Below are 24,935 nucleotides of genomic sequence, written 5' to 3'. Positions count from 1 at the left end.
ATTCCAAGAATAACAAAATACTCCTATTAGTTTCACTCTATATTCAAGCACATCTGATATGAACTAGTTCATCAGGGTTAGCAGAGTCCTAAGGTTATAAGTAGTGAATACTGGCCATAAAGAGGATAAAGTAAGACTTTATCACTGTAACTAGCTTTCCTGGTGATCTAGTATGTATGACTAGTTGCCACGGTATCATCTTAATGGGTTAATTAAAGATCCATCAACCCTAGATTGCAATAAATAGAAAAATCTGTTGGCTTTTATAGAGAAAAATCTGACTTACACACTGTTGAGGTTTGACAAACATACTCAAAAACAAGGCTGTGCAACTTTCAAAGTAAAGCTCGTATACATATTTATAAAAGATTTCTTGGGAGGCACAAGGTCAAAACCGGTGGGTTTTACTGAGAAAAGCTCAGTAAAAACAGGCCATGTCACTACAGAGCTCAGTGATTTCAATTTAGAGCTGTTATGTATGGAGACAGCCACACACACAGTCACACACACAGCCACACACACAGCCACACACACACATTAGCTTATAGGTCAAGCACAAAAAGAAACCAGGAAAACACCCACACACGACAGAAAGCTGATTTGAATTGGCCAGTCTGTGCCAGAACATAAATATTGCACCAAATGTACCCACTAAATACAACAACCCTTTAACTCTATAATAGCTTATACTCCAACATAGAATATATCTTTATTTAGTTCATATGGGAAATAAAGGGTCTGCAAAACATACAATCCATGAAGCACCAGGAGCATCTGGTGTTTGATAGGTGCTTCTAAGTCAAAGCCTGAATGAACGGCAGTAAAGTTTAAAGAAGTGTATCAAGAAACAAAGAAAATAACTTTTACAAAACGGTTGTTTGATAAAAGCAAAGAAAAAACTCCAGCCCCAAAAACATGGAGGCAAAATTTGATACACTGAAGATTTAACTGCATTTCTGGTATCTTAAGAGTCTCGACAGATTAGCACGTGTGTTGGCATTTACAGGTGCTAACGTAGCCTGGCATTTAGTGATTTTTAAAAGAAGTGCCTGAAGACGACCAAAGCAGGACGGCAATCAGTAGTACTCAAAGTTGTTCAGGGGAGAGCTCCATCTAGCGGAGTGTGTGGATGGGTGGACAAAGATGCAGCGATCAGAGTGGCTGGAGGACGTTCCTTCCTGCCTCTGAAGTGCTGCTGGCTCCAGCTCTCTCCATCTCCGACAGCTGTTCAAACACATCCCTGAGGACAAAACAAGGTCGAGTGTGAAGAAGGCTTCATTTATATAGAGCAGTGATTTTCAACCACTGTGCCGCGGCACACTAGTGTGCCGTGAGAGTTCGCCAGGTGTGCCGTGGAAAATTATCAAATTTAACTTGATTGATCCAAACTAGCGATGCACATTTAGAATTTTTTTTCAGGCTGATAACTGACGCTCATAAGCGATTATAACCGTTATTTTATTTTTTATTTAAAGGTTTATTTGGAATGGGACCTCACATATTCATGAACATACAAAAAAAAACAATGAATTGCTGTAAATATGTCAGATTTAGCTGGAAGCTAATTTCCATCCGCAGTCCCATGACACATAATAAGATTACACTCAGACATTTAAAACGATAGACAATAACCTCCATAGGGTTGATGAGATTCAACACTCCATTGAGTGTCTGTGACTAGGCTTGTAGGCCTACCGACCGGCCTCTTTTTGTTTGCTTTAAAAAAAAAAAAAAAAAAAAAATATATATATATATATATATATATATATATATATATATATATATATATATATATATATATATATATATATATATATATATATATATACATACAGGGTTCAAACTTAACTTTTTTGCTCACTGGCCAACTGGCTAGTGAGCTTTAAAAATCTACTGGCCAGAAAGTGTTCATTGTGTTGAACTGTTATAATACACTCATAAGCATTTTTAACACATATCATAGCTATTAGCATATTTTTGTGTGGAATAAAGGAGTCAAGTTTGCCTTTTTTCCCTAAAAGGTTTATTTTAGGGCTGCACATGGTTAACCGTTTAACCATTAACCTATAACAAGAACTTGACTGAATAATACTATCAGTTATTTATATATATTTATTTATTAGCTCCTTATGTCGTCAACTCATGGGGGCGTGTCGACATGTGCAGACTTCCACTGTCTTCAGTCATATTATTTAGTAGCTAAAAGTTTCACAGGAGGACTGACACTGTGCACCATGAAGGAAGATCAGACAATAAATGTAGCCTACACGGACATAGATGTGCATCACCTGTAATAACGGCGCTGCAATAAAAAAAAAAGAAAAGAGGAAAAAAAAGAGGTGGCAGCTCCCCTGCAGCTCCACAGAGGAGCTGTCAGAGGAGCTCTGCTGCTCCTCTCTCTTCAGTCTGGTGTTTGGCTGCACTTTCAATAAGAGAAGTTCCATATGAGCGCGATCAGCTGAGACAGAGCACAATGGATGTGGCATTGATCAGATATCGCAGCGCACATGTTTATTTAACGGCAAAAAAATAAATAAATAAATTGGAGCGATGTTTTTTTTTTGCCGTTAAATAAACATGTGCGCTGCGATATCTGATCAATGCCACATCCATTGTGATCTGTCTCTGCTGATCGCGCTCATATGGAACTTCTTTTATTGAAAGTGCAGCCAAACACCAGACTGAAGAGAGAGGAATACACACGTGCGCCGCGAGCGTTGTAGCCTAATCGGTCACAAATCATTGCTATACGGCATGTTGTCATGTTGTGAGCTTTAGGATCTGCACGACACCGGCTCACAACCCAAGCGTCACAGCCGGGTCGGGAGGGACAGTAACAACAACGAAGTAGTTTTTTTTTTTTCACTCGCCAGAGTGGCCAGTCAGCCGGCTTCCTTTACTCGCCAAAGCATCAAAGTTAGTCGCCACACACGTGCGCTGCTCCGGCTGTGCTGCACCAGAGCAGCTGAGCGCTCCTCTGCTCGTCTGTGCAGCTGCAGGTGAGTGACGGGGAGCCGGCTGGAGAGCGCCTCCTTTTTATTTTAGGGGCACCGTCCTTACAGGGTGAGGCACGCCTTGCAGGTTGCACTCAGTTCTGACTTTCTATCACATGGAGTGCCCAGCATAGTCCTCTCATGTACGCTTTGCTGTGAAATGTGGCTGAAGGCACGTGTTGACAAGCCCCCATGAGTTGATTGACATGTAGATAAAAAAAAATTAAAAGAAAAGAAGAATCGGCCAAAGTTCTTGTTATCAGTTGACAGTTTGTGTCCACACAAATATTATTTAGCTCCTAAAAATAATTTGGCTTTGTTGAGCATCTGTGTCTGCAATAGTGACTGTCTGGCAGAGTTGGCTAATAAAATAGGACTCTTTTATGTCAATGGGTGTGGTAGCAGAAGCCTGCACAATGACCTGGCCTTAGCAATGACCATTACTGAGTCAGAACAAACCAACTACACTGTAAGAGATGTATGTGTATTATATTTACTGTATTAGGCTGCACTGTGTCATTTTGTAACATTTTTGGTTAGTGGTGTGCCGCGGGATTTTTTAAATGAATAAAATGTGCCATGGCTCAAAAAAGGTTGAAAAACACTGATGTAGAGCACCTTGACAATGAACACACAAACATTCAGTCCCCATAAAAATATAACATAATATACTCGGCAAGTAACTAAATATTTTGCAATTAGTTTAATAAAAAACCATAAAGGGATAGTTCAACATTTTGGCAAATTGGCCCATTGCCATAATCCCTATAGTTTTAGCAGTAGGCCGAGCGGCGAGCTGCTCAGAGCTACGCTTCGGAGGCCAATGGAATTTCTTGGTTTCTCTCATCAAACTCATCAAATACACAATCCAACAACTCTAAAACGCTCTGGTGGACAAGTTGTGACCTGCACATTCACCACGCTAGAGCTACGCTACGGAGGCTCATGGAGTTGTTTTCGGGGTAAATGCAGAGACTGCTTGCCAAAAAACTGCCCCTGAGGGGAACGCACATCAGCGGTTTTATATGAATTTACCTCGAAAACAATTCCGTCTTGTAACGTTCAGTTATTATCTCATAGTGTGGTGAATGTGCAGGTTTGATGAGGGAAACCAAGAAATCTATAAGCCTCCGTAGCGTAGCTCTGAGCAGCTCGCGGCTCTGCTCCACCATTCTAAAAATAGCTTGCACCGACAATTAAAGGTAACAAACCTACTCCTAAAACTATAGGGATTATGGCTATGGGCCAATTTGCCAAAATGTTGAGCTATCTCTTCCATACATGCAAGGAAAACAAACTAAGGCTGGCCACCTTCATTACATTAAATACCAGTTGTTGGTAGCACCCATCTGGCTACTGTGCCAACTCACTTGTGCATGTAGAAGAAGATGTATCCACTGCGGTCGCGGTCCCGCTGAACGGCCGCTTCCTGTGTGCGTGACACATCCAAGTCATTGTAGGTCAGCCATGACTGCTTCTTCATGTCGTACACGTCACTAATGTAGTGTCCTGGAGTGCAAAACAAACAAAGGTTATGTGTGGATAGTCAGTCACGTGCCATCGCATACACAAATATTGGGCAGGCAACAGGCATAAACACTGAATCTCTCTCAGTTGATCATTATGGCTGCTTGTTCCCTGATGTAAATATCAGGTCAGAAAATATGACATGGCAAAAGTCTCTGTATTTCACTACATGAAACCAGCACTGAGACAACATTAAAAACCAAACATTGCGTTTTGTCATGTTCAGTCATGGTAAAGACGTTTAGCAGTCATTAAAGGCTGTACCCTCTCAGCCTGCCATGTGTCACAATCAGAGAGGCGTCTACTAAACATTAAAGTCTGAAACCTTCAGTGGCTTTCACCTCCTTTATGCAAACAAGTAACTGAAAACAACTCCAGAAGGAAGGTGTGGATAAATGTTGACACAGGATTCATCTACATCAAGAGACACAAACTCACCAGAGGAGGAGCTGCTACCAATGTGACTGACGACACTGATGAGTCTGAAGGAGTTGGCCAAGTCTCCGGTCTGTAGATGAGACGGTGCAAAGCAGGTTACTGAGTTGTTGAGGTGGACGACTTCTCTTATGGAGGAAGGGGTTTTATGTTTACAGAGCACAGCAGTTACTATTCAATGTATTGTGAGTTGTGGCGGCAGGATGTGAAGTACCTCTGCGTTCCTCTTCAGGTTTTCAGCCTCTGCCTCGGTGTACTCCATGTCCAGGACGTCCTCGTTGCCAGAATCATCGTCGGAGCACAGCAGCTCAGGCAGGGAGTTGTTGAACTCTGTTGGGAGAGAAGTGCATATTGATACATGTCTAACAGTTGCATGGCATCATCAGTGTCAGTATTACTAAACGTTGGCCTTCAAGCTCTGAGCACACAGCAGTTTGTTTCTGGAAATGAGTCCATTTGAAACACACAAAGAAAACTGAGCTCAAGTGGTGAGATGCTGCTTCTCCATAGAGTCGATCTGAGATTTTCCCACTGGCTACCTCCTCCTCTGCTAAATCAATGATGCTGAGCCAAAGATGCACATTGACAGCCAAGCCAGTGTTTGCTTGAGTGAGTGTCAGGCCGTCAGGGGAGTTAAACAACAACAAACAACTGTGGTCGATACCTTGTAAGCTGAGCTCAGTGGCCCTCTTCAGATCATCATCCTCTCTCATCTCCTGGGCCTCCTGTGGAGTGAGGTGGGACGAGGCATTACATCACTTGCTGGAGAAAATTTCAACAATGCATTTCCATTCCCTTTCTTACTTCACGCCAGATCTATTGTACTCTATTTTTGATGAATACATACCGTAATTTCCGGACTATAAGCCGCTACTTTTTTCTCACGCTTTGAACCCTGCGGCTTATACAACGATGCGGCTAATTTATAGATTTTTACTGGCTAACGGCCTCCGGGGGGTGCTCTAGCAGGATGCGCAAGTGAGACAGACATGTGGGGAAAGATTATGCGCCGAAGAAGACACTAGTTTTGAGTTTTGGTGCAGTGTTTTATTTTCTAACCAGGCATGTTACTGTCGTGTTGTTGCTGTGTTGATGCCGTGTTGGTGCCGTACTGCCGATTTTCAGGCACAGTTAGAAAAAAAAGCATGTCAGAAACTAAGCAGGATTTCCCCCGTAGCTCTGCTACATTGTTTGGCTGAAAACCAACCTTGCAACATCACTACAGTACCTGCAGCCCCAGTGTCCCAGCTCTCGTCTCTGCACACCGCGACACAAACGCGCTCCGTAACCCGTAATGTTTTGTTCATGACGGTTAAGACTACACAAACACACATGCCGTAACATCGTTTGTTATGTAACGTTATCCACCGCTCCATGTATTGATTTTTCGCTGGCTTCATTGTCAACAAATGCACATGGCTAGGAGCGTAACCAAAACAACGGAAAAGCGAGCGGACTTGCATAGTTCCCTACTGTCTTTCTGTGTAAATATCTCATGTTACAACATGAAAACCTGCGGCTTATATTCAGGTGCGGCCTATATATGTACAAAATCTATTTTCTTTTCAAATTTAGCTGGTGCGGCTTATATTCAGGTGCGTTCAATAGTCCGGAATTTACGGTAATACTGAAGTCCAAAAAGACATGAGAGTGCAGAGCCGTTGCTCCGTTGTTTAAGGAAAACTCTGCAGATGTCATCTGGTTGTGATCTTACATGCTCCTGGAGGCTCTGGGCCAGAGCCTGCTGCAGCTCCTGCTCCTCCCTCTCCTGGTCCAGACTGTACTGCTGAACCCAGTCCAGCTCGCCCTGCTGCTGCACACCCTCTGGAGTCTGGTTCTCTTTGTTCTCATCCATGGTCAAGTCCAAGGAATCCAGCACATCTACACAAGATCAGCATGTACTTCAATCCATTAGAACACCAGTGAGGTTATCTCCACTTCACACAGACATTTGAATTAAATGAAAATATATTTGAGAATACATCTTCATATTTCAGCTAACCCAGTTTTTGTGAGTGTACAAAAGCCACATAAGTTTTGAACAAAGTTTCCTGGCAGGAAAAAGAAAAAGCTGTCTCCCTCCCAATCTATGGATGTTCATCTCAAGGCCATGGTCTACCTGCAGGCTGTTTGCTCTCCGTTTCCAACAGATCTGTGTGATAAGCCAGGTCGTGTGCGTCCGTGTCCCCAAACCCTGTGTCTGGGCTGCTGGTTGGTTCGTCTTCCATGGGGGGCGGAGCAGAAAGGCCAGCTTCTTGACGACTCATCTCCAGCACCGCTGCGAGCATTTCATCGTCATTTATTAAGTCTGCCGTGTCCATCGCTGCTCTCTGAAAGCCCGTCCAACAGTGTCAAAAACAGCAACAGAGAAAAAAAGAGGAGGTCGAATCATACATTTTACAGATTTAAAGGCTCACCTCTTCCTGTCGGTCGTCGTCATCAGGCAAACAGCTGCTGAGGCGACGCTTGCGATTTGTGCTCACCCTTCGGTTGAGCTCCTCCTCACAGTCAGAGTCCACGAGGATGGAGGTGCAGTTGGAGTTTGCGGCTTTCCCTCCGATCCTTCTACACACACAGCAAGTGTTCACAGCCAAGTTCAGTGATTACATTTAAAGCTAAAAGTAGGAATCAAGTCTTATGCGTACAGAACATGTTACACTTGTCAGAGCTTTACTCAATGTGATATATATATTTCCTTTTAGCAGTTTGACATCATTATTTGTCCTGCAGAATTACTAACACTCACCGGAGCGGTGCAGTGGAGGAGTTGACCAACTGTGACGTCCTGAGTGTTCTGGACCTTTGAGGAAAACAAAGAAAACCTTGAGAAGCCTAATTATTTCCTCCAAGTTAATTTTCCATCATCCCTCAGCCAGTGGAGCTAAATTTAATGCATCCAGGTCAACCGCAAAGCTCGGCAACCTAATCCCTGCTCAGTCACTAAACAGCTCAGGATGTAATTACCCAGATTGTCAAAATATTCTCTTCATTTGTTTTAGGATTTTAGATTTAAGGTGTCTTACACGGAGGCTTGGGAGCTCCATCCGAGACTAATAGGGGGCCGTGTGGATTCGGTGCAGTGGGACAGCAGGGTCAGGTATCGGGGGATCACCACCTGCTGGCCCAGCTTGCTGTTCAGAGACAGCTGAGCGTTGAAGCTGTAGCGTTTAAGGTGGAGGATGAGCACTCTGTGGGGAGAGAACGTTCAAAAAAAGCTTTAGTTCTAAGCGCTTCTTGTCTCACACCCGGCAGATACTACAATTATGTTTATGCTAAGCTCTAAAAAAAAAAAAGTGTCAATGTGTGTATGTGTCTTTGACTTGAGCGGATACCTGGGCAGTTTGCTGAATTTATGTGTAACAGTCGCTGCTTTCCCATTGCACTTTTCACACGAGTACTCTATTTCCTCCATCTGCAAAAGGAGAAGGTAACTTCAGATAGATGTTTAAACGTAATCGATGCTGTTTCATGCTGGAGTAGTTACTTTCAAAAAAAAAGAAAAGAAAAGAAATAACACAACAAGCCTGGCGAATAAGAAGTTTTCCGAGGAAAACGATGAGAGCTTTGATCTGTGCGTGTGAAAGCCTCACCCTAAAGAAGAGATCCAGAGAGTCCTGGATGGAGCGGAGTGGGAGGGTTTTCTTCCTGCGTGGCAGGTCGATGGACAAGTCATTGAACTGCTCTCGTTTGGTCACCACTTCGCCACAGCTGCAAAACAAGAAGGTGAAACATACCGGTTATATTCTCCAGAGCAATGGACAGTTTTGGCAAATACATTATATTAATTCTGATCATCCAGCAGGAGACACAGGCCTCACCCTTTGCAGGTGATAGTATGCTGCACTTCAAATTCCATGTTAACGGCTACAGGGCAGGTGTAGATGCGAGAGGTGTCGGCCTCTTCGCCCGGCTGACTGACTGTGGATGACGTAGCCTCCTGGCCGTTGTCACACGCCACGGGCGACAGCGACGAGGCTGCAGCTTCATTCGTCCAACTCTTGTTCATTTTTTCCACGTCGTCCTTCAACTGGTCCAAACACTGGCTCAGGAACTCATGAGCATCCTGTAAATATGGCCATTCACATCTAATTGTAATACGGATTATCTGCTTAAGATTTATGTTTTGCAACATTTTCCATCTACACAAGTCTTGATCTATTCAGATACTAGTTCAAGTAGCAGCACACAGTGTGAACTGCTCCCAGAGGAACCTCTTACATTCTGCATGTTTCCAGAGAAGCGCTCAGCTGTGGAGGATATGGCACTCTTCACTTTCCTCAACAGGTCCTTTTTCGTCTCTGGACAGCCAACGTCTTTCTTGACCATAAGGTGAGCAAACCGTCTGCAGGAAGTGGAGATGCAGATTTTAAATAAAAAAAAAAAAGCATCATACATGATTTTTTTTTTTATCCACAATGTGCAGCTGTCCACAGAGGCTGAATGAGCTTAAATGCAGTACCTGAGCAATGCATTGATGGGCACCTTCTTCCATGGGATGCTCTGCCTCAACATGTCATTGGAGAAGGAGGGGAGGCTGAAGAGAGACTGCAGGATGGCATTCATGTAACAAGTATTTCCCAGGTTGGAAAATCTGCAAAACACATGTTGAGAGACTTTCACATTACATGGCATCTTATAACATTACATAATCCATGAAAAATCCAAAAGGGAGTCCATAATAAAAACTTGCTTTGCAAACATACGCTTGATTTTCACAATGCCACGAAAATGTTTGACGCCATTACTTTACTGAATAAAGGTAAAGCCAAAAAGAAAACTGACAGTAGCTTTTAGGATTTTAAGACACTCGCAGCATATGCAACCCATTCTTTGTTCACATTTAATGAAGCCCATCTGGTTTATTCTTACCCTTGCAGAGGGGGCTGAGGCTGTGCCAGAGTGGAGGGCCTCTGCTTGTTCCAGCCGCCGTAGTCCAGAGAGGGCCGTACCTTCTTGAAGGGAGTGGAGTGGTTGGGCAGCATGAGGCTTCTCTTAACCGAAGAGGTCTGTGCTGTACTGGACGGCCTGAGGGAATTTTTAAAAATTATTATTATTGACCGGTTAACCGCTTAAGACCCTTTTATTTACATTTTAACATTTTAGCCCCGGACATTGTGGCTGAACACTTAAGACACTCACCTGTCCATAAACAAATGGCTCTGGCTGTAGTCTTTAGTCACAGATCGGCTGCCATAGAACGATGATGGCTGAAGGGGCGTTGAACCCAGGGGAGCTGGGGGTAAAGGGAAGAAGTGCCCGGACACATAAGAAACTCTGTCCCACTCAAAACTGGAAAACTTTTGGTCAAAATGATAAATAAAAAAAGCTCTATATTTCCTGGAAATGAACCAACAAGATAAATGCTCCTGATTCTAGTAAAAGTGTTAACACAACTAGACAAAACAACACCCGACTGATAAAGACAATGCATGTTAAGGTTTATGAAGCACAAGTAATCAAAGACATAACCAGCTGTGGACAAAGTTTACCTGAGCTCCTGTTCTCCTCCGTTTGCTTCAACTTCTCTTTGCAGCTCAGCATAAACTTCCTGGATGGGTCCGACGTGGCCTTGTTGTTGCTAAATGTGGACATATTTAAGTTATCTTAATGTAGAAACTTAATTTTTTTTTTTATGAGTTTGGACTAAAACATTTATCAATCATTCTCCACTTCTCCATTTTGCCAGAGGCAGAAGTTATGTAATAGTAATTACATACTATTCTATAAACTAACTCTCTAGTACTCCTCTTCCTCAAAAATTAGCAGAAAAAAATACAAAAAGAAAGAAAAGACTCCATTCAAATCATCCCTTGCATCACCAGCACCAGTAACATTCAGTCTGGGTAGTGAGGAGTGTTGCTCTGACCTTGAGGAGTCATTTTCCTTGGGGTAATCCTCAGTCAGGTCACTTTCAGAGTTAAGAAGTCTCTTTCTCTTCTCGCTCCTTAAAAAAAACAAAAGTGAGAAAACAGAGAGCAATGTTATTTCTGCAGCACAGTATCACACCCACGGGTCATTCAATTAACTTCAATTAATAGACACAAAAGAAGCATGAAAACGAGGTAAAGAGTTTAGAAAAGAGGATAGAAACTAACAAAAGCCATGTTTTGTATCACATAAATAAAGCATTGACATACAGGTTTTCAGATTTGGGATGCTGAGCCTCGTTTGATTAGATGTATGTAAAGAATTCCTACACACAAAATCTAATATTTAGAATAAAATTGTTTCCTTAAATTAGACACATTTAATGAATAAAATATCTACCTTTAAATACAGCTAAATATCTCCTCCAAACAGTATTAAAATGTGTACCTCACATCATACCTGTTCTCAGAGAGCCCAGTGCGGGTGGGAGTGGAGGCTGCTCTGCTTGGACTGCCCAGAGGCTTCCGTGGTGTCGTGTCCTCCCGGCCCTCTGCGCTCTGACGCCTCGGTGTTGTCTGGAAGATGTTAGGAGTCTGGACATTTAGGTTGAATGTTAAGTTTGTCTGGATAACTTTAAATGACCAACAATTGCGTTGTGTTGTGTTAGTGCTCACCTGTCTCTCCCCTGACGGACTGGTCTCATTTTTCACAGATCGGTTGCCAAGGACACTGAAGTTTGCACTTCCATGCGATGATTTTAATACTGCAAAATTGAGAAAGAGTGAGAACTCACTAATATAATATAATAGTGTAGAATTATAAAGTCACACCTTACGATTATTTTAATATGTTGAGCAATGTTTTTAATGAATTGTTGATCAACATTGTGTATGATGTTGTAATTTCTAAAATAAACATTGTTGTATAGGACTACTGTGTTTCTATGTCGTTCACATGAAGTAGATCATGTGGGAGTAAGAGCATTATTACAATTTACTGTGACTGTTGGGATATGAATTGAAATTGAGAAAATAATAATCACAGTCATTTAATGCTTTGTTATTACAGCAGGTGAGGGTCTATCATTAACTGCTGAATTTAAATACACAAATGGTTGTTTTGACAGATTGTCAGCATGCAATAGGGTGAAATTTACTTGTGTTTCCTTCTGTTCTGTCCATGGTTTCCCCTAGGCTCTATGACAGGAGTGTCAAACTCATTTTAGTTCAGTTCAAAATAATAGTATAATAACCCAGAAATAATGAGAACTCAAAACTTTTCCCTTCACACATGGCAGGGGCTGGATCGGACCCTCTGACGGCCCAGTTTTTGCCCACAGGTCGCACATTTGACACCCCTGCTCTATGACTATTTTCATTACACATGGACCAAAAATATAGAAAACAATGCTTAATATCCAAATACCGTAGATGACCATTTAGTAGCCCGGGCGTTTAATATGCTAAATCGACTTGGACCCCAACCAGGCGCGTATTTGCAACAGGCTACAATTTATTTTTGCAATGAGCAGCACCAGACCATCATGCAAAGAACAAGGAGGTCACCGTAGGACCACTGGAACAAAACGACTTTTTTCCCGACACATCTTTATTGACATCAGACAATAAATATAAAGACAGCATGCCTGCGTTACTGCGACACAGGGAGCTGATCAGAGCAGCCAATTATGAACGATAAAGGGGGGGGGGGGGTCGATCGCGGTCATTTCAACACTGTACATTAGTGCATTTATCTATTTGTCTTTGTCTATTAGCAGTCCAGCACAACCTGTCCCGCTAGCGCACCTGTGTTTGTGTGTCTGTGTCTGTGTGTGTGTGTGTGTGTGTGTGTGTGTGTGTGTGTGTGTCCGCCTGCATGTGAGAGAGAGAGCGAGAGGAGGGGCTGACTGACAGAAGAGGTGAGAGCCGGTGATACGCTGTTAAAAAAAACTTTTGTTTTCTGTGCAAGGCTATGGTAAACACTTAATCGCCCGGGCGTTTAATTGAACCGGCGTTTATTATGCCAAATGAGCTCGGACCCTGGCGGCTATTAGAGCACAGGCGCGTATTTGCACGCGGGCGACTATTTGGTCATCTACGGTATGTGACAGTGGCAGAGCTGCAGTGACAGGTAAATGTAGAATAAATAAATAAATACTTACTTGGTTTTGCCTGCCTCAGCTTCTCCAGGTATTCTTTTGTCTTCTGAACCAGAGATGTGGGCATCTTATCCAAGGTGATGACACTGTTGTCCTTTAAAGTCAGCATGATTCGGTTCACGCTCTGGTTAATGTTCTTCACATTCTGGTTCAGCTGAGGTAACAAAAAACATTTCAGTCAAATTTCACTACATTTCATGATTGTATCACATTTAATTTTTTCTTCCAAATACTTTGAGCAGCAGTCTTTCAAAAAAATAATTTAATTATTTTATGTGCTTATTAACTACCAAAATATTTAATATACAGATGCACCTAGAATTTACGACTTCGGTAATTAAAAATGAACATTGCATTAGTGAGGTCTCACAAAATATAAACGACTGTTTGTCTTAAACCTCATGAACTGTAGTCTTGAAAGGTGGTGGTTGTCAGAAAGCTAATAGAAACATGGCAGAACATTCCTCAGGCAGCAAAAATCACCTGTCTACTGGTCTCCATTTGCTCAGTGTGATATAGATGTTCACATTGATGACAGAACATTAATAAATACACAGCCTTTTTGGACAGGTGGGGGTTACTCTTTCATTCACAAACTAAGTGATGAAAGTAAGACGACTAATAAATATGAAAACAATTATGCCATAAGCACTACAATAAACTAGTCAGTGACCAAAACAAAAAGAAAGCAAATCAAATATAACTGTGATATTAGCAGAGACATAGCAATAATGATCATTCTCATTCCATCATAACTAACAAATATCATGGGTCACTGGCACAGCAACTCTTGCAACCTATGCGTCCTGACCACACTGAAGGACCGAGAGGGGAGAAAAAGCCAGCACATTCTCAATATCCCTTTGATGATTCTTTATTGTAGGACAGGCAAGGACCGCCCACATCCTCTGCCACAGCGTAATTAGCTATGAATTTGTTATTTGACAGTACACCTACTATGAATATTATGGCAAATCTTGAAACTGACAAAGTATATACTGGAAGAGTTCAAGGACAGGCTTAAAATAAGTTGGTATATTTTGCTAATTGTGTGTATTGTCTTTTCATAAAAATGGCATGCATCAACAATTAGCTATCCCATCATCTAATATCCACACAGTGAGTGATCCTACTTCTGCAGATGAGAAGAATAAAAAAAAAACTGCACAAAACCTGGAAAGTTTTGGATGCTCCACCACAGTTGAACCGTAGACAGAGGTTGACTTTGTTGTCCTTTTCCAGGATTTCAAAAGTTCCTTCTTTCCATCTGGTGGTACCCAGGTCCAGGCTGGTGAAGCGGATCTTAACAGCACCACCGCTGGAGAGTTTGGGCACTATGGTTGCCATGGCTTACTATCCAGTTGGTGCACTATGGAGGTTGGGACTTGTGATCCAGCAAATCCTGAACAAGAGAAATGATATAATCTGCGTCAACAATCAAACCAATGTGCAGCCACCACAGAGAGTATTACAACTAACTTACTATGCTTTGACCACATCAGTGTGTTTACATAACACTGTCCATAACTTCCTTAACAGCTAAACATTTTAGGTCAGGTGCAAACTGTCAGTACTGTCATGGCACTTTAAATTGTTAACATTACAGTAGACCAGTGAGCTTGATATTAAAGCTCACTGATTGGGAAAACATTAGCACCAATATCATTCATCTTACCAAAACACACAGTACTTTGCTAGGAGTAACAGATTACAGAGCTGTTGCGCATCTTTTTTTTTTTTTTAATTACTGATCTTATTAAAAAAACGTAAATAACTACCCCACGTTGACCACAGCTTTAGTAGTGAGTTTAAAGTCACAACAAACTCCAAGTCAATCAAAAGCATCGCCACACAACAGCTAACAGTACATAAAATAAGATCTCAGTAACGTTACAATTTTGACTATCAAGGTTGGACGTTTTAACTAAACTCGCGGCGTGTGTTAAGTCGCTAGCGGTCCCATTAACAGCCAGTGTAGTGTAGCCTGTTTGTATTAGCCATCAAACTAGCCCGATGGCCAATTTGTATCGCAGTAGCAGAAACGAGCCAAGGAGCCCAACACACAGCGACCAGCGTCCATCATCTGTAGCGACGTTAATGTTATCCTGACAAGACGGCCACAACCACGAAAAATGTCAAAAAGCAGTAAAGTTACTAAGAGCCGACCGGGCAGCCGTATGTCTGGGATGCACATAATGTCGTCCACTCCTGTACAGACGCTGAATGGATGGAGGAGGCCGACATTAGCAAGACGGCTAGCAGGCTAGCGAGCGCTAGCTAACTGGCTAATTTGCCTGATTGTAATTTGGTGATGAAACAGTGTCACAGTTTGGTTACTTGCTCGCACTCCTTTACCTGTCGGTGATATGCGCTCGTCTTGAAACGTTTAAATCACAGTATCGTCCTCGCGGGTCCTCCGAGGGCAGAAAGTTTGTTTTGCCGGCATTCACCTGCTCTCCAGTATGAGTGTTGTTGACACCGGAGCTGCACACTACGCCTCGCAACACTGCGCGATGATGGCGGGAATGTGAAATTTTACAACGGAAATGAATACCGAGAGTACGTCCGATCCTCCTCTCGCGATGCTTCACTCATGTATTTGTATTCCGTTTACCTCCATTGCTAAACAGAAAAACCTCCGCTGCATTTTGTTATTTGACCAGGAGTTATACGTGTTGACTTCCAGAGGGTTTTATTAATAGTTTTAAATGTAAATATTCACGCTTTGTTAGTATATTATCTCAATTAAGATATGTTGCTTGCAATGCTGTTGTACTGGACTCCACTCGTCAAGACATTTAGCAGCTAGCTTACGCTAAGTTAGCTGTCCGCACTGTGTTAGTTACACCAACTTTGTATCATTGGAGTCGCGTTAGTTTGCCACTACGACACAATTCAAGTGATACAGTATTTTAACTACACCTCGGGACCACCAAGACCTCCAGATAATGCTGGCGACGGGAGCAGTAAGTATCCAAAGTCACAGTAGCTTAGTATACGGCGGTGTAGGTGCGCTACCGAGAATACGTAATAACCCTAACCCCCGTACTTATTCTTTTGTTTCTCTTCTAAACTGCTTGTATCTATTAAAAGCATACCATTCAATCCTGCATAACAGAAATATAAATCGTTGTTATTTTGTAACATGTCCAGCTCTTTATTAAAGTCTCTTATGGCTTCATGAGTTTATTCACGTTTCCTCCAAATTCGCCATGACATGTGGTGTCTTAAAAAACTTAAAGACCTTACTAAAACCTGAAATGAATAGTTTATATTTGGATGCACAGTTTGTAAATGACTGGGTCACCGACTAAGTATAGAATTACATTTTGATTGTGACATAACCCATTGTACGCCTAATCATAATTACAGTTGGAGCTCAGCAAACCAACCAATTAATTCAGTGACGTCACAGGATACAGCTTATCGTAGCTATAAACTCAGATGTAATTTTAAATGCCTTAATTAACATTGTGTGATGCTAGATTGTGATTCTAATAGTAATTTTACAACAAAAAAGTGCAAAAACACAGAATATATAATTTCTCATCCCATTTTATTGATGTTTACCTTGATGGGAATGATGCATTATCTACCCTTCCGTTTATAGGCTGTGACTAATGTCACAGCTCTGGCCCAGGTTGACCGGGAGAAGATCTACCAATGGATCAATGAACTGTCTAGTCCAGAAACCAGAGAAAATGCCTTGCTTGAACTAAGCAAGAAACGTGAATCAGTACCAGACCTTGCTCCGATGCTCTGGCACTCTTGTGGCACTATTGCCGCTCTGTTGCAGGTATGTCCCACGTCCCATTCAGAATCTTTTAATCTCTTTGGTAACTGCTTGTGTCTCCATCCACTGTTGTGTGCCCCTGTTAATATATTTAACTGATTTCTCTCTGCATTTGTTTTTTTTCATTAGGAGATAGTGAACATCTACCCATCTATAAATCCACCCACGCTTACTGCTCACCAGTCTAACAGAGTGTGTAACGCCCTGGCACTTCTGCAGTGTGTCGCCTCACATCCGGAGACACGGTAATGTGAATTCAGTGTAACAGAAAATTGCTCTGTGTTTTGTAAATGACTTGTTTCTGAGTCAAATAAAGGTGAAAATGTTAATGGCATACATTTATAGGGATGGGAATTTCTTGATTATTCAGTGAATTTTAAAGGTAATGCCAAAGATCTGACAATGAAGCTATTTTGCATCTCCAGTTAAGTTATAACTGGAAATTTGTTTTCTTAATCTTGTACTTTAGAAACATTTAAGGTTTATTGACAGGGGGAATAAGACTTAAATCTGAAAGGGATAGTTCAACATTTTGGCAAATTGGCCCATTGCCATAATTCCTATAGTTTTAGGAGTAGGTAGGCCTGGGACGATAATAAATTTTGCTGGACGATATATTGTCCCATAAATTATTGACGATAAACGATATTATTGACACATTTTTTTGAGAACAAATTAACCACTAATATAATAATAGTATTTCATAATAATGCAAGTAGACCCTTTTAAATGCGATAAACTTTTATTTCTCATGAGTATTTTTTTTTAACCATTGTAATTGGAATGACAAGAACTTATATAGCTACTATCCTAAATAAATAAAATAAACAAAACATAATAAACAGTGCAGTGCAGCTCTTCTGTCCAATAACGTTACACACCTGAAGCTCCACTTTTCATTCAAACAAACTAATGTGACTTCCACAGATGTAAGATTTCATCAATGAGACTAGCATTTATCTCCTAAAAAGTATTAAACCAGCTGGTGGTAAACCTCTAAAAACCTGCTGATAAGTTTTCTTAGTCGTTTTCTCCCCCAATGACGGAGGTTGACCGGCCCGTGAGCTGCTGCAGACAGACGGCTGCAGACTGTGGGAAGCCCCGCTCCTCCTGCTCGCTGCTACCACATTAGCTCCAAAAACGTCGGAGAAAATCTCCCAACAGGCGATGTGGATAAACTGACCACAGACTGGGGATCTAAACTGTGACTTTCTGGCATGAAAAAATATTAAAACTTTAAAAAGTGACGTGTTAACAGCGCTGCAGCAAGAATTATGGTAAAATAGCTTTTAGCTGCTTAGCTTTACAGCTAGCGCTGCCGGTTGCTGCCAAATGCATTCTGGGAAACAAAGATCCTGGATGACTGAAAAGAGGGTTCACTCCTTTCATTCTGCAAAACAAACGCCCAGGTGCTGAGACCGATGCACAGAGTGAAGCCTCTTGTCATCCAGCCTGGTTGGAGGGAGAGACCAGGAAAACAAATAGCCTACGTGCGCACATGGCGATTTATCGAGGCCGGAAAAATGACCGAGGTCATTTTCATTTATCGTGCGATTAATTGATTTATTGATTATCGTCCCAGGCCTAGGAGTAGGTTTGTCTGTGCAAGCTATTTTTAGAACAGTGGAGCAGAGCCGCGAGCTGGTTGGAACTACGCTATGGAGGCTCATGGAATTTCTTGGTTTCCCTCATCGAATACACACTCAAACTACTCAAATGCTCTGGTGGACAAGTTGTGACCTGCACATTCACAATGCTATGAGAAATTAATGGAGCGTGCATCATCAGTTTTGCATGAATTTTTCCTTGAAAACAACTCTATCTCATAGCGTGGTGAATGTGCAGGTCACAACTTGTCCACCAGAGCGCTTTGGAATTGTTGGATTGTGTATTTGATGAGTTTGATGTGGGAAACCAAGAAATCCCATTAGCCTCCGTAGTCCTAGCTCTGAGCAGCTCGCGGCTCTGCTCCGCCGTTCTAAAAATAGCTTGCTTGATAAACTGTAAACTGTCTTGTATGTAACAACATCTATTGCACGTCTGTCCGTCCTGGGTGAGGAATCCCTCCTCTGTTGCTCACCCTGAGGTTTCTCCGATTTTTCCCTGTTAAAAGGGTTTTCCATGGAGTTTTTCCTCAGTCGATGTGAGGGTCTAAGGACAGAGGATGTTGTTACGATGCCATGTAAAGCCCTTTGAGACAAACTGTTTGTAAAAACGGGCTATACAAATAAAATTGCCTTGCCTTGCACAGACAATTAAAGGTAACAATTTTACTCTTAAAACTACAGGGATTATGGCAATGGGCCAATTTGCCAAAATGTTGAACTATTCCCTTGAAAGTCGAGCTGTAATCTCTGTTCTTTCTGAGTGTAAGGTAAATAAAATGTTTAACTTTCTTCATTGATCAAGGCTATAAAAATAAAAGTGAAGTTTATGTTTTGATGTTTATTGTGATATTTAAGTCAAGTCACATTAATTCTTTGTCCTTCTCCAGGTCGGCTTTTCTTGCTGCTCATATCCCTCTTTTCCTCTACCCCTTCCTGCACACTGTGAGCAAAACACGGCCTTTTGAGTACCTGCGCCTCACCAGCCTCGGAGTTATAGGTAAACTCTACCTCTGTTTTAGGTGTTTTTATTTATTTTACACCGAAACCATGTCTACATTATTGTCTTCATTTACTGCAGGCGCCTTGGTCAAAACTGATGAACAAGAAGTGATTAACTTTCTCCTCACCACTGAAATCATCCCCCTGTGCCTCCGCATCATGGAATCGGGCAGCGAACTCTCTAAGACGGTACGTTACTATTACACCTGCTGTTCAAACACTCCTCTAACAGACATATTCCAAATATGATGAGTTTGTTTAAAACGTGTGTAGCTCCACAAAATATTCTTCCCTTCATAACCACTGGTCCAAATGTTTAACCCTGTTTAATATCTTCCATTGAAATTCAGGAGCACTGTATTAGTTTCAGTTAAACTGTATTTGTTCATTCTTAAATTATAGATAAGAAACAGTATATTTATTTTCTGAAAGGATTTTACAGCTTATTTCCCTCCTTTTTTGTATTGCAGGTTGCTACCTTTATACTGCAGAAGATTCTTCTGGATGACACAGGGCTGGCCTACATATGTCAGACTTATGAACGTTTCTCTCATGTGGCCATGATCCTTGTAAGTGTCCCTTGAGAAACATCAGACATTGATTGACTTCAACCTTCCTAGTCATCAGCACAGTGTGACACTTGGCATGAGTTTTAAAAGATATTCTGTCAGTATATCTGCATATTTTTTCTTTTCTTTTTTTCTGTGCAGGGCAAAATGGTGTTGCAGCTCTCCAAGGAACCATCAGCACGTCTGCTGAAGCATGTTGTTCGCTGCTACCTTCGCCTCTCAGATAACCTCAGGTAGAGCCATATTCAGCAGAGGGATTATACTGAAACTTGTTGCCTATTTTTAGATGTGGTGATTTGTGTAAACGGTCAACAGTCAGAGCTGTAACATATTAAAGGTATAATGTGTAGAAATTGCCCCCATCTAGCGGTGCGGTTGCATATCATTCACGTGAAATCGGGCAGACGTCAGACAGACAACAGACGCTGCATGTAACAGGATAAACAAGTGGTCTGCCAGGACAAGGCAAAACAATACATGCGTGACAATATGTTGTCATGGTGATGTCGTATTGTTTACCTGACCCACGTTTTACCGTCTTTCTCTCGTGGAGTAAAATGACATCCGGTTGGTTTGCCGACGGCCGTCTGCCTGACTGCACCTGAATGCAACACCAGTGCCTCCGTCCTTCCTCACACTACACAGTGGTGACAGTTTTAACAGGCCGAGCCCACAGCTCCGCTGAGTTTCCGTGGTTACCTACGGTCACGCTGCCACTCAACGTAAAAAATGGTGATGCAACATGGCCGCCTCGGTTCGGTGCGTCGCCCACTTATGCATTTGTAACGACTTGTAACAACTCATTCTAAGGTACCAGAAAGCTTTCGTTTGAATGCGGGTGTGTTTCGACTTCAGTGAAATACGTATTTATGAAAGCAATATTTGATTTTTGCTAATAAAAGGCCAAATAAGTTACATACTGGGGCTTTAAAACCAGACAGAGATGATGTTGATCGTCAGTAGATGCCACTAGGAGGAGCTGTGGGCCATTGAAACAGTGTGTTGGTTAAATGGCTTTGTCAGTCTGTGGTGGGAACTTAATTTTTGCCTACAAACTGAAAGAAATGATCTAATAATTAATTTATTGCTGTAAGTGTTTTCACATAATCTGATGTTTTTTTCAATAGTGGAGATAAACCTCCTCACCTGAAGTACAGACCAATCCTGCTTAAATTAAAAATAATTACCTTTCCATGATTCACATTTTTATGAACATGACATTAACAGCAGTGACACTGGCTCTGTCTGAAATCACACTCTCCCACTGTGATTCTGCACCTGTCAGTAGCCACGGTTACACAGCCTGTTCAAGGTGGTCCTGTTGCTGCTGAATTGCACCCTGTCGTTCTGCATGAAAGGTACACAGAACACAGAAAGGGGGGCAGAGCGGACATTGTTGTTCCATCCAGATCAACGTCTGTAAAAGAGACACCCAACACTGCAGGACAGACACCAGCCCTGTCCTGGTGCAAGACACCTCTGCTTCTGCAGTGCTGGAATATTATATAAAATCACACAGAGGGGGGCGCGGCGTTACACTGCTTTTGTTTGGTTTAATGTCAGTGAGCAAAGGCTGGATCTCACGTTACTGCACACTTTTGTTTAAACTAAGTAAATATTCTCAGAGGACAGGGAGGAGAGATAAACTGATCACAAAAGCAAAAAGGAGAGTGCACAGGCGACGTCAGGCTGAATAGAGTTTGATAAACTGCAGCTGGATTTGAATTTTACCCAACAGAGTCTACATGAAGCTGAGGAGCCACAGCACTGCACGTTCCCACATGGATCTGCTATACATGGCTCCTGTGGGAAGCCTTGTATTATCGACGTTTACTGATATAGTTTATTGGCCTGATAGTTAAAATACGGTCCATTATAGCTTGTATCCCTTTAAGTGATCAATAATGCATGTCAGGAAAGCACATTGCAGATGTAACCAGATTGGTAACCAGCTATAGAATAGCCTCTCCTCTTTTAAGTTTCCCCATGTGTGTGAATGTAATCTTGACACATGTAGAGAGGTACAGGCTGTTTGACCCTCTCTACAGCATGAAGCCATCAACACAAGAGGCTGTTTACCTTAGTGATTGTGCAATATCACTGATTTATGTATTGCCGATACCAATACATTTTACAAAAGCTTCATGTATGAAGAGGGGGGAAACAAAAGAACAGACAGTTTCAAATGATAGTTTTGCAATGACACTAAAACACAGACTACCTTTCTTTGGTTTAGTTTTAATTGTCAGTGGCAATTATACACTGAAAAATAGACATTAAATGCAAGGGTGTAACCATGGTATGTGGGAAAGTGCATTTCACACAATTCTATGGCATTAATATAGGAAAATTTGACTGCATTGACCATTTGAATTCACATTTAAAGGAATAGTCTGAAAAAATGTATCTGAGGTAGCAGCAAATAAATCACAGCTTATCTTTCTTATTCTTTCATTAGAAACACTTTTTTTCAAGAATAACATCCAAACTCCTGCTCTCATGAGGTCTATGGGTTGAGATGTGTGTGTGGCTGTGTGTGCAAATTATTTTCCCCAACCATAGTTTGCCTAAGAGGTGGAAGAAAATAACGGTCTACTGCCATAAAAATAGTTGTTAACCCCAGATTAGTGCAGAGTCAGACTGATGATAGTATTGATACTTTCTTAGGAGTATCGATCCTAAAACGGACACGTTTGGTTTGGAAGTATCGATACTTGGGTATCAATCTGCACATCATTAGTTTACATTATAGCACGATGCTGTTGACTGAACTGACTGTGGTTGTCTTCTTCCTCCAGAGCCAGAGAAGCCCTGCGCCAGTGTTTGCCCGACCAGCTGAAAGACAGCACCTTCGCCCAGGTGCTAAAGGACGACACCACAACCAAGCGCTGGCTCGCTCAGCTGGTCAAGAACCTGCAGGAGGGCCAGGTCACCGATGCTAGAGGCATCCCACTGGCCCCGCAGTGACAGGGGACAACACGTGCACTGACAGTGGACACAGAAGGACTCCCTCAACGCTGTCTACAATTTTGTATTTTGTAAAATGTGGTGCTAAGACTGCCAGCAAAGCATAAGGGACTTAATGATACAGGAGGATGTTTGGCTCTGGATGAATTCATATCCACAGATCTGTCTGTCAGTGCATCACGTCCACATGAAGCTTCTGTCACAACAGATTTTTTTTTTTCTGTTTCTTTTTTTTTTTTTTTTTTTTTTTTTTTTTTTTTTAGAGATTGAAAGAGAGAGCGTCTGATGAATGGTAGATTTCCAAAGCTAATATTGATACCTATATTTGAGGATAATAATATTGGTATTTGCTTATTTGTTTTTGACGTACAAAGTTTTGAAGAGCTCCCTCAGAATTGGTTGAATAAAATGTTGATTTAAAAAGGATGGATGCATATTATTTTTTACGACTACTAAAAAAAAACTGACTATAAGACATTAAAGCAGAAGTAAGCGATCCGGTGGTTGTGGCTAACTTCCTGTCAGCAGATGGAGTTAGCAGTCCCCGCCCTCATCCCTACGTCACCACATTCACGCGCATCCCTTGGCTGCACACACAGAGAGGACCGCCCCTTTATGCCGTTCTCTCTCCTCATTGGATAAAGGTTGTAGGATACAAGGAAAGTTTTCTCCTCGGCTTACAGCAGAGCAGAGTGACTGACAGACCCGTGTTTCAGACCAAACACTCTATAGAAGTGATTGCCGTGGGAAGATAGAACTATTTAAGACTTATATTAACACAAACATTCCGCTTACTTCTGCTTTAATTTAATTTGTACCCATAACTGAATAAAATCAAAATAATAGTTTATACACTGAATGCATAAAATTAGGGCTGCATAATAAATCAAATGTATTTAAACTTATAGTATGGCCAAATACCCACATTGCAGGGGCCGAGACTTATTTTGAAAATAATATATTTCGACCTAAAGGGATGTGTCTGGTACAAGACCCAACCAAAATCACAGCATCATTTTTTATATTTTTAAGTGAAAATGAAAAGTAAAACCAGTATCGTTCCAGCTGAATCATTGTGTCTCTGTTAAATATTTGCCTAAATAATTGCATAGGGTGTTTTTTGCATGCAAGTATGTGCATCCATATTTAAAATGCCTAAAAGTATCAATATAAGGATAGATACAAGGGGAATCCGGAGTATAGCTACATCTACTATTTTATTGACTTATTGATTTATTTTTGACTAAGCTATCAACACGTATATAGGTTGTGAAAAATCAGAATAATTACACATTAAGTTCTAAAGCCAAAGATTTACAGTTTGTAATGATATAGGGCTTAAAAGCAAAAGTAAACCTAAAATTCATTTTTTTGTAAAAGAAAACATTCACTGACATAGGAGCCCCATGAATTAGAATATTACAAGTACATGAAATACAATAAAAGTAATAGAAAACAGATATTTATACCATCAGTCACCCACATACAGAGTAACACAGTTCCAGCTCTGTTCGAAGGTGTCGATTTTTCAGTTGGAGACTTGCAGTCACTCACTCCATTGTGTGCTGACATTCTTCAGTCTCTTTTCTCACTGAGTTATGGTCGGTGGTTTTGTATCTTTCCAGTTCACAGTCATCATTTTCTTAGCAATCAGTAAAGGTATTCGTGAAAAGTATCTTTGATCTGAACTGTAGCAGAATTGGATTACTGGATGGTCCCAAGAGACATGTGAATGGTGTCCAATGTTTCCACATTTTCTCCAACACAGTTCCACATTAGCTTCTTTCACATATGATGAAATTATGAGAGGTGTATTAAAATACCTTACTTTTTAATGTCCAGTCAAATTCTTTCCATAGCTGACCATTAATTCCTTTATAACAATTTGTGCACAGCTCTTCCCATACATTATCTGTAATTATAGCATTTAATGCCAGTTCCCATTTACCCTTAATACTTCCAGTATTTTGCAGGGTATCATTTATAAGCAAAAACATTTTTTAATGAGGGTATATTTCA

At 41.4% G+C, this 24,935-nt stretch overlaps 2 protein-coding genes across 4 annotated transcripts; one reads left to right on the top strand and one right to left on the bottom strand.

The window, feature by feature from the left end:
* Window positions 1-508: 508 nt before the first annotated feature.
* On the bottom strand, window positions 509-15,473 carry usp37 (ubiquitin specific peptidase 37). 2 transcript variants are annotated; one of them, XM_083997179.1, is made up of 24 exons: window positions 15,337-15,473; window positions 14,155-14,383; window positions 12,985-13,135; window positions 11,498-11,586; window positions 11,283-11,416; window positions 10,822-10,899; window positions 10,445-10,533; window positions 10,095-10,188; window positions 9,825-9,980; window positions 9,415-9,546; window positions 9,174-9,297; window positions 8,774-9,018; window positions 8,546-8,663; window positions 8,288-8,367; window positions 7,979-8,143; window positions 7,702-7,755; window positions 7,373-7,520; window positions 7,075-7,285; window positions 6,670-6,836; window positions 5,620-5,680; window positions 5,170-5,285; window positions 4,959-5,028; window positions 4,364-4,502; window positions 509-1,240 (listed from the first exon to the last, which is right to left on the bottom strand). In XM_083997179.1, exons 2-24 carry the CDS (start codon window positions 14,326-14,328, stop codon window positions 1,153-1,155), a joined length of 2,883 nt encoding a protein of 960 aa, XP_083853305.1. In that variant the 5' UTR covers window positions 14,329-14,383; window positions 15,337-15,473; the 3' UTR covers window positions 509-1,152. The 2 variants fall into 2 exon arrangements, with proteins under 2 accessions (XP_083853305.1, XP_083853306.1); XM_083997180.1 differs by having other exon boundaries at window positions 11,283-11,398.
* Window positions 15,474-15,595: 122 nt separating this feature from the next.
* On the top strand, window positions 15,596-23,273 carry LOC311004947 (CCR4-NOT transcription complex subunit 9-like). Of its 2 annotated transcripts, XM_083997188.1 has the most exons (8): window positions 15,596-15,947; window positions 16,592-16,777; window positions 16,904-17,019; window positions 19,269-19,378; window positions 19,460-19,569; window positions 19,851-19,949; window positions 20,091-20,182; window positions 22,748-23,273. In XM_083997188.1, the coding sequence occupies exons 1-8, from the start codon at window positions 15,930-15,932 to the stop codon at window positions 22,914-22,916; spliced, it is 900 nt and encodes a 299-aa protein (XP_083853314.1). In that variant the 5' UTR covers window positions 15,596-15,929; the 3' UTR covers window positions 22,917-23,273. The 2 variants fall into 2 exon arrangements, with proteins under 2 accessions (XP_083853314.1, XP_083853313.1); XM_083997187.1 differs by having other exon boundaries at window positions 19,269-19,569.
* The last annotated feature ends 1,662 nt before the right edge of the window (window positions 23,274-24,935 follow it).

This window comes from Trachurus trachurus (assembly GCF_905171665.1).
Source record: "Trachurus trachurus genome assembly, chromosome: 21".
Classification (NCBI taxonomy): domain Eukaryota; kingdom Metazoa; phylum Chordata; class Actinopteri; order Carangiformes; family Carangidae; genus Trachurus; species Trachurus trachurus.
This window is presented reverse-complemented; position numbering and strand designations above follow the sequence as displayed.

Coding starts and splice junctions, on each gene's coding strand:
- LOC311004947 (XM_083997187.1), top strand. Junction 16,778..16,903: donor CTATTGCCGCTCTGTTGCAG/GTATGTCCCACG, acceptor TTTTTTCATTAG/GAGATAGTGAACATCTACCC. Junction 19,950..20,090: donor CTCATGTGGCCATGATCCTT/GTAAGTGTCCCT, acceptor TTTTCTGTGCAG/GGCAAAATGGTGTTGCAGCT.
- usp37 (XM_083997179.1), bottom strand. CDS start 14,328: ATGGCAACCATAGTGCCCAAACTCTCCAGCGGTGGTGCTGTTAAGATC. Junction 10,189..10,444: donor GGAGGAGAACAGGAGCTCAG/GTAAACTTTGTC, acceptor CTTTACCCCCAG/CTCCCCTGGGTTCAACGCCC. Junction 5,681..6,669: donor CCCAGAGCCTCCAGGAGCAT/GTAAGATCACAA, acceptor CTCACTCCACAG/GAGGCCCAGGAGATGAGAGA.